At 43.0% G+C, this 11521-nt stretch overlaps 1 protein-coding gene across 1 annotated transcript; it reads left to right on the forward strand.

Annotated features, from left to right (window-relative positions):
* The first annotated feature begins 472 nt into the window (after positions 1-472).
* On the forward strand, positions 473-11091 carry LOC106650204. Its single transcript, XM_014368114.1, has 12 exons — positions 473-551; positions 2344-2613; positions 7193-7459; positions 7799-8137; positions 8430-8438; positions 9052-9138; positions 9227-9402; positions 9654-9927; positions 10006-10087; positions 10219-10363; positions 10574-10757; positions 10940-11091. Exons 1-12 carry the CDS (start codon positions 473-475, stop codon positions 11089-11091), a joined length of 2064 nt encoding a protein of 687 aa, XP_014223600.1.
* Positions 11092-11521: the final 430 nt, after the last annotated feature.

Genomic DNA, 11521 nt, shown 5'->3' on the forward strand with positions numbered 1-11521 from the left:
TGCGTTCCTTTTCCTGCTGATTTTAATGAGGTGCCCGCCAAGTCTCCTATATATCGATAGTGCGGAAATAACACCAGATTGAGACTCGTCTATAGTATACAGACAAGTATATATAGACACGGCCGTTGACACGGTGATTGGAAAAAAGTAGAAAAAACAGAATAGCAGGAAACACCGTGATTCTAGCTAGGCGCAAGAAGTGTAGTAGAAATTAGTTTCTTCACGAGCTCTCTCAAAGTCGACAATAAGTCATCTGTGTAACGATCATCGAGCGACGATTGTTTTTATACACAAATAATTTGAAAAACCAGCCACCACTATTACAAAACTGGCTTTTGCTATGAAGCTTCGGCTGCGCGGCAAAGTTCACGTCGCCGTTGCGGCGATCTATGTGAATCATACACATAATATAAGATATATGATGTATAAATACAAAAAAGCTCACGTCTGGATTTTTCTTTTCTTTTTGCAGATGGACTCGCGAACGATGAGCTACGTCACCTCGGGTTTTCTCATACTCGCACTTCTCAGCGGCGCATTGGCTGGTCCAGGTACGAATACTTTTCTACTATACATTATGTACGATCGTATTCGATTTTACGCGTGCGTAGCGTTAGTGTTTTTTGCCATAAACTCTCTCTCTCGCGATGCATAATACCGACGCGCGCACGCATGTGGTTGCTATATATGAAAATATGTTTTGTGAGAAATATGGTAAATAAATGTTGACCATTGCAATCGTTCAGGAAGTTGCTGCAGTACGCGTCTGCGAGCCGGGCTGTGCGTGCGCGTATATACCGCTAATAATAATAAGCACCCACACGACTAATATCGTAAATAATTCCCTACTATATGCGCATCCTCGCACGCACAAATAAACGCGCGAGCGTATATAGTTACACACGCGTATAAAATACACACACATACACGCTACACCGTGTATCATCTATGTACGTATACGTATGTACGTATAATACCGTAAGAAAAGAAAGATGATGATAGCACGAGCAATAAAGGCAATAATCGATGTGAGAATGTTGCATCCGAGAGCTAGCATCGTAAAGTCAAAGTGCTGGTATACACGTCTCTCTCTCTCTCTCTCTTTTCCTCTCTCGCGCATACGGGATGAAGTGCAGCGGCGCAAGCACACGGCGAGACTTCATAATACATATAAAACAATAATAAATTCATTTTTTTGCCTTTTTTGCGAACGTCAACTCTCGCGCGGGTTTGTGCCAGGCCGGACAATATTTCTGGAAAGACGATGACGCGTCGAGTCGCCGCGTTGGCTGGAAAATTATTATTTAAATCGACATATCACGAGAGAAGGAGCGAGAGCGAGACTCGCGAGAAAACGAGCGACGATACGAAAAGCCGGTGAATTATTTAACGATCCTTATCCCTCGGTTTTATCAGTTGCGAGGTTCGAGCAAAAATAGATTTCCATTGTATGTAAAAAGCTAGTTACCGAGAAATGCATCCGCGAGACTCGATCTGCTGCTCGATACTGCCTGCGCTTCCTTGCTTTTTCCCTTTTTTATTTTTTTTTATCTTTTTTTCATTTTTATTTTTTCTTTCGTTCATTTTTGTTCCTTCCTGGATTCCATCCTCGGGAAAAAATAACTCGATTTACGATTTGTTTAATATGGTGAAACTTTCGACTTTGCAAATATTCGTGAAACAAATGTTTTTAGAGCCATATGGTTAAGTTAGTGGGCATGAGCAGAGAATAAAAAAAAGCTAATTCATCTACATCCGCTCGTTTTCCGAAAACCATCAAAAACGCGAATATGAAGAGTTAAGCCGAGATGAATTATTGTTAAATGAAAATTAAGAAAAAAAATGGAGAAAATGAAAACAGATTGGCGCCTCAAATGCTCGCTTGGTGAAGATTTTTTATAGTCATATTGATGCTATTGTCATCTAAACAAGAACACAAACATATGTTAAATTTAAATGACACAAGATGAAACACTTGCACACGTACAGTTATTTCCAATACCAATAAGTAACTTGACACCAAGAGATACATTCATTTCACGTTACCAAGCTTCATTCACTTCAACAGGTAATCACCACAAATTAATCATTTGAAAATTATGCCAATGCTAATGTTTGAAATTACTAATGCATCAAAATAGTAGAAAAATCGTATTTTCCAACAAATATGTTTAAATGATTTTACGTATAAACACTCGACCGTTAAAGCGGGAAAAAACTTGCCTACGATGAAGCTTGAGATATTCACAAGCACGTAAGCGGATGTGATCGATTACTTTTACATATTACATATAACAATGATAATAACAATAATAATAATAACGATCAACGATTTTTCCACAGCGCGCACGGCATTCGAGAAGCTCACGGACTACGACTATCGCGGCACGACGTACTACAGCGTGCGCAATCTATCGCTGTACGAGTGCCAGGGTTGGTGCCGCGAGGAGGCCGAGTGCCAGGCCGCGGCGTTCTCCTTCGTGGTGAATCCGCTGGCACCGATGCAGGAGACCCTGTGTCAGCTTCAGAACGAGACGGCGGCCACTAATCCGAACTCGTCGCCGCAGCGAGCCGTCAGCATGTACTACATGACCAAATTGCAGATCCGATCAGGTAAGGGACCAACTGCGCAGAGCCTGCACTTGTAATACACTTTTTAACCGATGTATATCGTGAAAGGGTATAAGGCCGATAGAGGGATCTACATTATCGACCTGATTTCGGACCGATTGCCGATCTACGGTATGAGCAATATGTGCCTGCGAATCGTACTTCATGTATTTTCGATGTGCACACGACCGTTGAGCTTGAAAAAGAAATCTCTTGGTACACACGTACTCTCCACCATTTCCTAATCGAACAGATGTGCGGCGTTTAGCCGGAGCATTAAGCCAACAACAGGTACTTTCTCTAAAATCGGGCCATGTAACGCACCCGCAATATTACAGGCTTGTTGGTCGCTCAACTAGACGTTTTTTCACACCGTCTAGATTTTCACACTTCGGACCGACGCATCGTTGCTTCGACGCTCGTTAATTATCCAGTTCAGTGGTATCTTTGTAATTAATTTATGCATGTACTAGGCATATATACAAGACCGGTAGCCGTGATCAATCACACACTCGCGGTGAACTCGTTTACGTTTCCAACACTACGTTTTTATGTAACTTTCCAAAAATTAAATACCTGTAATGCATTTAATTCCATCGATAAACCACGAATCTCCGAAAACTCTGTATACCAAGGCGTTAAATCTATTGTTTACATTTGGTACAGGTGTAAGTATTCTTTTTATATAAGAGCTCAAGCTTAATCATCTATATGACTTTTATAAATCGAACAATTATCCTGCTCGCGTGCCTCAAAGTGCTATTCAATGAAATGTCTATTCAAATAAAAATACGTATCATATTACACAAAAAAATGGAACTTGTCACTCTCCGCATTAGAGATGAAAGCAATTAAAGGCGCGTAAGAGAATGAGAAAACACATAACGAGCTCAGCACCATACGCGAGGCTCTCTCGGCTCTCGAGGTGTGAGAAAGGTGGACTCTGGAGCCGCTACACAGTAGCCACACCCACGCAGAGTCGCAGACTGTATGTACGGCCCGGCTCGGGAATACGCGCAAGCGCAAGGTTGTGTTATACGTACACTACATCCCCACACGCGCGCGACCTCGGAAAACATACAACATGAATCGAATACACAGGGGGTCGTGGTTATACACGAGGCAATAGAGGCGGTTCTAGGAAGAAATGCTCGAGATGTGTGCGCGCGCGCGCGAGCGTTTCCTGCTCTCGTGCGCCTGTATATTGTATCCCGTGTGTGCCTCTGTATAATATGTGTATAAGCGGGCCGCTTACACACGATCAAAACTTCCCAAACGCCGAGAGCGAGGTATGCTGCTCTCCCATGTATGTGTGTGTGTATCGAAAAAATAGAAAAAAGTCCCTTAGATCCCTTGTATACACGAATGGGACCGTGTTCAATGCCAATTGTCAGAAGAGCCGATTACTTTGCACTTGATTCTTTTCAAAATAAGCCGCCACGGTGCGTTTTCTGCTGTTGCTGCTACTTTTGAGCTGAGCCGCGCGCGGTATCGATGCGGTTGGTGGTGTGTGCCTATACTACTACTATAATATACACTCTCGTCGGTGACCCTCACAGCAATTTCTTTTTCATTTGTCCGCGTATGCGACGTGGGCGATCGTTTAATAATCGCACAAGCGCGCGCAGAAAATTAAAGCGAGGATGTGGGAAACGATTCAGCGCGTGTGTGCGCTTGAGATTTTCGTTGACTTGGGCATTAAAGCGGATATTTGAAAAGCTTCCGATCTACAAAGACAGTCATTAGAAAAATTCTAGAGGTCCGCGTTCATTTTTTGATGCGATTTTATTTCAAGCTATTTATTTATCTTTTTTCACTGGGCTATTCCTATAAAAGCCAAAAATTTTAATAAGCAGATCGCAGATCTATAGTTATAATATGAATAATTCAACGCAAAGCATATTAAAATTTTTGACCAAAGTTAAAATTGATTCGAATTGATACGAATTCTACAATTTGCTCGATCGGCGTTAACTGCGTTAACTCGTTTGATTATAATACGCGAACGAGGAAGAAAAGAGTTTAAAACCGCTCGTGTCGTGTTTCCTGTTCGAGTTTTTAGTTTTTACGATAGAAATAAAAATTGAAATTTCTGCAAAATTAGCGAACTGGATAACGCGCGCGGTGCGCACATTATAATACGCCGACGTTTGTGAATTCCGAAACGGCTCAAAAACGCCGGTGTGCGATCATTTTTAGCGTTTAAAAATAGAAAAGAGAAAATATGCCTTGACCATCTTGCGCCGTCCACTAAAGCCGCAGCTCATTACTCATCCGAAGAGGCATTACAATGCTCATCTGGTACACAATTGAAATCTAATAGATAGTGTCAAATTGTGATGAATAGCTCGGTAGATTTAACACCTCGCTTGTCTCGGTCCAGGCTCTCGGCTACCGAGATGAGAGATCACTTCTGGATCTCGTTTTTTACTGTCTATAATTGAAAAAATAAATGTTATTTGCATCTGCTCAAATGCAATTAGAAACTAAAATCCGCCAAATAAGTCCAGAGCCGAGTAATCGGATTGAAATTTTCATTGTTTCTTTCTGAGAATAGTAAAGCCGAGACGGTGGAGCTATTAAAAAAGTCAGTACAGCTAGAATATTCTACACCCTCGACTCGTTAAAATAGGAGTCGGGTTCGTATTCTGTATATAAATAAATAGCATCCAAACAAATTGACAACATCAGTCATTCTCGATATACAATATCTTCAACTGGCGCCAACAACTCGTACGACGTCGTAGACCTAGTTTCACGATCCACGGGGGTATATAATATAAGAATCGAGGAATCACTGATTTCCCTTCTCGGAACGATGCTCGTTTGGAACTCGAGGAATGTTTCTCTCTCTCTCTCTCTCTCTCTCTCTCTCTCTCTCTCTCTCTCAGCCCATGAGCGATCGGTGTATAGACCTATAGCTAAAGACACAAATCGTTGCGATTGCAACTCGTTGGCTCTTTACTCGAATCTACGACGCGCGCGAGAGCTCGTCACGCCAACGAGGTGAAATATTTCTGTATTCTTTTCTTTTTTTTCCTGGTATTCGCAACCCTCGGCCGGTAAATATATGCACATAGGTAAATTCATCGAAGGCACACACACACACACAAGCCGTTGTGAGAGAGCGTGTCGATGATCGGAAACGGACCGAAGCGCGGATGGAACGTCGCCTATGTGAGGCGAATGCAAGGTATACACAATCGCAAAGCTGCAGCGCTCGCCTCGGTATTTCTGCGAACGTTTTGTTGCCTGCACAGCATGCAGACATTCGATCGCGCCAGCGCCAAAAGGTTGCGAGGTTACAGGCGTTCTTCTCGGAATTTTGCGAGACGTGAGCTGCTCGATCGACAGCGCCAAATGTTACAACTACTACTACTACTACTGCTACTTCTACTACTACTACTACTACTGCCACTACACAGAATGCAAAATGAATGCATTACTTATACTACGTTCGACATCGAGCCCCCGACCGTGTATAAAAGTCACGATCGTTATGTGCGAGCAAGTCGCAGCACATCATATATAGTGCAATACGTGTGTGTGTGGCGTCAGCGCAGCAAAAGTTTTGCTGCACCGATGGTGCGATCGTTTCTACAGCGGAGCGCCACTAGTGGCTAACTTGTAACTTGGCCGTGTGCGCGGATGCGTTCCGCGAAATCCGAGTTATAATTAACGAGACGCACTTTCGATCTGGCGCCAAGCCCTGCAGCGCAAGCAAGCAACGTGTGTCGCGCTACTTGGTCAGCTTGCATAGAGCTACTTTACCTGCCTCTCTCTTGCTCTATCTTGCGAGCTATTTAATATTATAAAACGAAGAAATGATCTATATATGCAGATAAACGAAACCAAAGCCCCGAGCGTCCTCATTCGTATTTTCTTTTCGAATTTTCTCGTCCTTTCCTTGCGTATCTCGTGCACATATATGTATGCATGCACATAGTACCCGCGAGTTGCACTCGTATAAGAGCTGTACATTGCACGCAAGTGTGTGAGTGCAGTGTTCGAGTGTATTCGAGACACGACTCGAGAGGACAGAGACTGATAGAACGCAGACCTGTTTTTCCACTCCTACTCTGTATAAACTCGAGCGAACGAGAGACAGAGAGAGCCAATCTATGCACTTCAACTGTTTTCTCGGGAATGATTTGCGGCTTTTATTTATTTAATGGGTATATCGATTGATGATACCACGGCGCATTCGCGTATAGCATCGATCTTTCGGGTTGTGTGTGTATACACGTTTATCTTTGCTCTCTCTCTCTCTCTCGCTCGCTCAGGCCATTACAATTGCAAATATCTTTTTTTCTGGACAAGAACCGATCTCATTATACTATGGCCCTATTAAGTCAAGCGACGCAGCTAATTAAAATCTTTCTGCTCGTATGCGTCAATTGGAAATTTCTGCCTAAGCTGTGATTATCGTCGATGAATGTTCGATTCGCAAGCGGCAATGAATTTTCCTCGATGGAAATATGAGCACTCCAATTGAAAGAAACGAAATCCAACATCATTAGAATTATGAAAAATATTAAAAAAAATATTGTTCATTAAAAAAAAAAAAATTAAATTTCGACAGAAAACGTGTGCATACGACCGTGGGCATTCGAGCGAGTACCGAACAAAATGATCCGTGGCCACGACTTGGCCCTCATCTACACGTCGACGAAGGAGGCCTGCTTGGCCGCCTGTCTCAACGAGCACCGCTTCACCTGTCGCTCGGTCGAGTATAATTACGTGACCCTGCAGTGCCACCTCAGCGACGCCGATCGCCGATCCTCCGGACAGTACGTGCAGTTCGTCGATGCTCAGGGCGTCGATTACTTTGAGAATCTCTGCTTGAAAGGTATGTATAACAACGCATAAACATCATGGAAGATTCTCAGCTATGCTTATTAATGCAGCAGCTCGGCCCGATGTTGCTGCTAACGGTCTTATATTGTGCCTCGTATACATAAAATTAAATTCTGCCTGCACTTGGAGGCTTGGGAATGCGAGCTGTTCGCTGGAATCCGATATTCTATACGCGAATATATATAACAATCGATGCGTGCAAATGCGAGAGAGAAAAAGACTGTAGCTCGAAGAAAAATCTCGACGGACCTGACTCTGCTGCTACATCCTGCAACCTGCGGCTAGCTCACATTGTAATCCATTATATGTGCTTCTCTCTCTGTGACAACAGGTAAAGAGGCCTGCAAAGGCACGCGAAGCTTCCAAGTGCCAAGAATCGGGGTGGCCGACGACAAGATAGCCCAGTACGCGGGACTGCACTACTACACGGACAAAGAGCTGCAAGTACAGAACGAGCCGGCCTGCAAGATCGCCTGCGAGATCGAGAACGAGTTCCTCTGCAGGTCTTACCTGTATCGCGGTGCCCCCCTGGGCCAGGCTTACAATTGCCACCTGTTCCACTTGGATCACTGGACCCTGCCGGACGGGCCCTCGACCTATCTCAACGCCGAGAGGCCGCTCATTGACAACGGGGAGCGAGTCGGCACCTATTATGAAAACTTCTGCGAGAGTAAGTGCCTTTTCTCTATCTCTACTTTTTTTTCTCTATTTTTCTAGCCGATCTCGTGAAACCATAATGCCAGGTAACGGTGCACTAGGCCATTTTACGAGTCTATTAAAAGCGACGCGATACGGCCCCCGTGATCGCATAGTTGGGATGACATAACTATGAAACGCGCGCGCGCCATGGAGCGCACGATTCGGCGCACGTGTCTTGTGGCTTTTACCGATCCTGCTCTTTTTTTCCTTCCAAAAAAGTGGGCTTTTTCAGTCGTTTCATTGCAAAAGTCAAGGTAACGAAGAAGCGAATCGTTCTCACACTTGAGCCGTGCGTATTTTTAAACGCCAGTTTTATATGGACAAACAAACAGATAAATTTTAAATGTACAACGTAGTTTCTCGGGGGAAAGAGAGGCAAAAAGGAAGGAAAAAAAATTATTAAAGATATAAAATGTCTCATTGATAAGTTGAAAGCGGGACAAGAGATCAATATCGACGAGATGCATTTAAATTAGCCGAGAGTATTTAAACATGATTTCTCACTCATTTAAAAATATCACAATCTAAATAACGGTCCCTCTCTTTCTTCGAACGCTCTGTCATTCGTGAGTGAAATGAAAGAGAGGGAAAAAGATGCAAAATACATGCATATTTATCAACTAGAATATAATAGGTATTCTCGTCGATGACGTGCAAAAAAGAGTTTTTTTTCGTTAAGAGAGCGAGAGTTAGAAAAAGTGCATCGCTTAAAATGCATGACGAAAAATTTTGACAATATATGAGGAAGATTTGTCAAAAGTTACGTGACCGGTACTTTTGGTTCGCCTCGATCGACTCTCAATTTTCGAAACACCGTAAATCAGCTTAATCTTATGCAATCTAAATGCGGATTAAATTGTTAATAATCAACGTCTGACATTTCAGAATTGCCATCGCTTTCAACTCCGACCCCCGAACCAATATGGAACGAAACGAGGAGCAATTGCGATAGAACTGGCACGTGCTACGATGGTGAGCTTTCCTCTCAATCACATATATTATCACTCGAGAGCAGCGGTGCAGGAAATTTAATTAAAACAATAATATGTGTATCGTTTAGTCGAGGTTGACTGCAAGGACACAAGAATAGCAGTGCAGGTGCACACAAACAAACCGTTCAACGGAAGAATCTATGCTCTTGGACGCTCGGAAACGTGCAACAACGACGTCAGCAACAGCAATTCCTTCCGGCTCGACTTGACGATGAACGGACAGGATTGTAACACACAGAGCGTGGTAAGTGTCCAAAGTCCAGGTTGCACCGCTAATACATAGTAGAACCTTTCATACCATCCCTCACACCATCACGCACCGTTCAAACCTATACAATACATCACATAATCTGCAATGTACCAATGTACCTAATTATATCAATGTAATTTTATAAATTTTGCAATGCAACATCACAATCAAATGCAATTGTATATAAAGAGCGCACTCATGCACAAAATTCCTAAAATCTTCTTCAGAGTGACCCGGGTTTTCAGACGGGCACGTACTCAAACACGGTCGTCTTACAACATCACTCGGTCGTCATGACCAAGGCCGACAAAATTTACAAGGTCAAGTGCACGTACGACATGACGTCGAAAAACATCACGTTCGGTATGATGCCGATCCGCGACCCGGAGATGATCAGCATCACCAGCGCACCAGAGGCGCCGCCACCCAAGATCCGCATACTCGACGGAGGCGCCCGAGAGGTCGAGACCGTCAGGATCGGTGACAGGCTCACCTTCAGAATCGAGATTCCAGAAGACAGTACGTATAATATAATATAACGACGATCTCGTTCCGAATTCGGCACGCATTAATCAAAATCGTGCACTGCTTTTCCAGCTCCCTACGGCATTTTTGCTCGTAGTTGCGTTGCCATGGCTAAGGACGCCAAGAGTACTTTCCAGATCATCGACGATGAAGGGTAAGCGAGCCGTCGCATTTTCACCTTTTTTTATTTTTATTTTTAACAGATGCTCAATGTCACACACGAGCACATACACTTGATCATGCTCATGCTGAATTTTTTCTTTTTTTTTTCACGATACTTTACAGATGTCCGGTCGACTCGTCCATATTCCCAGGATTCTCGACCGACGGCAACGCGCTGCAGTCGTCTTACGAAGCTTTCAGATTCACCGAATCTTACGGTGTCATTTTCCAATGTAACGTCAAGTACTGTCTGGGACAGTGTGAGCCGGTAAATATGCAAAATATTTTTCTCTATCGCTGGTATACTAAACACGGCAAACGGGCCACATTTTTTCGGTGAATTTTGAGAACGCAACTCATACCTCCCGACAGCAAGCTTTAAGTAAAAAAAAAATGTATCCATAAGAAAAATTCTACGAGAGATCCGAGATCGAGTTAATTTAACGCATGAATGATTTTTTCTGCACACCACATACAGGCTACTTGCGAGTACGGCCGTGATTCTCTTGAATCTTGGGGTAAGAGGCGCAAGCGTAATCTTGAAAATACAACGAACGAGGATGACATGACCTTATCTCAAGAAATCCTCGTGCTCGACTTCGGCGATGAGAAGCAATCACAGTTTTTGAAGAATGATGCCAGTATAGACTTCAACGAGGCCGGTGAGTTATATTTTTCGTGTCAATCAAATCGTTACAAAAAAAGTGTCCCATCGCGCGCTCGTGGCTCAAGTTTATTTTTGTTTCATCATGCGCAATTCGACTCAATTGGTCCCTCACGTATACAAACGAATAAATGTCAATTTTTTAACCTCGACTTCATTTTCTTGTTTTCATATCTCAAGACAAAACAGTTACGATCGTGGAGCCATGTCCAACAAAAACATCGGTGCTGGCGTTAGGCGTAACATGCGCTCTACTCGTCCTCATCTACGTTTCGACGATTTTCTGTTACTACATGAAAAAGTGGCTGACACCGAGGAAGATGATGCCTTGAGCAACGACTCATCGTCCATAAGCTTGTTTTTTAATTTAATTACGCATTAATCGAAAATCGAAACGAATTATTCACGGAAAATCGGCATAAAAATGGGAGGGTGCAATAATTTTGGCTCACAACGTTGATCTCTTCCAAGATTTTTTTTCGTACGAGTATAGATGTAAAGATTTGACTGATAAAAATTTAGGAATATAAGCGAAAGAAAAATCGTACGAATCGGTCAGAAACTTATTGAAAAAAAGCGATAACAATTAAAAATGAAGATAATAAAGAATGAAATTATGAAAATTATTTATGCTCAACGATGGGAACACGCGTTATTTGCTGCTGTACTATATGGTTATGTAAACAAAGTTTGTTACGAGCGTTGGGTTCTCTTGATGCGAGAAAAAAAATTCATTGGGAAAACAGTCGAGCAACGGCATAG

Source organism: Trichogramma pretiosum, unplaced genomic scaffold (genome assembly GCF_000599845.2).
Source record: "Trichogramma pretiosum strain Unisexual culture from Peru unplaced genomic scaffold, Tpre_2.0 scaffold97, whole genome shotgun sequence".
Lineage (NCBI taxonomy): Eukaryota > Metazoa > Arthropoda > Insecta > Hymenoptera > Trichogrammatidae > Trichogramma > Trichogramma pretiosum.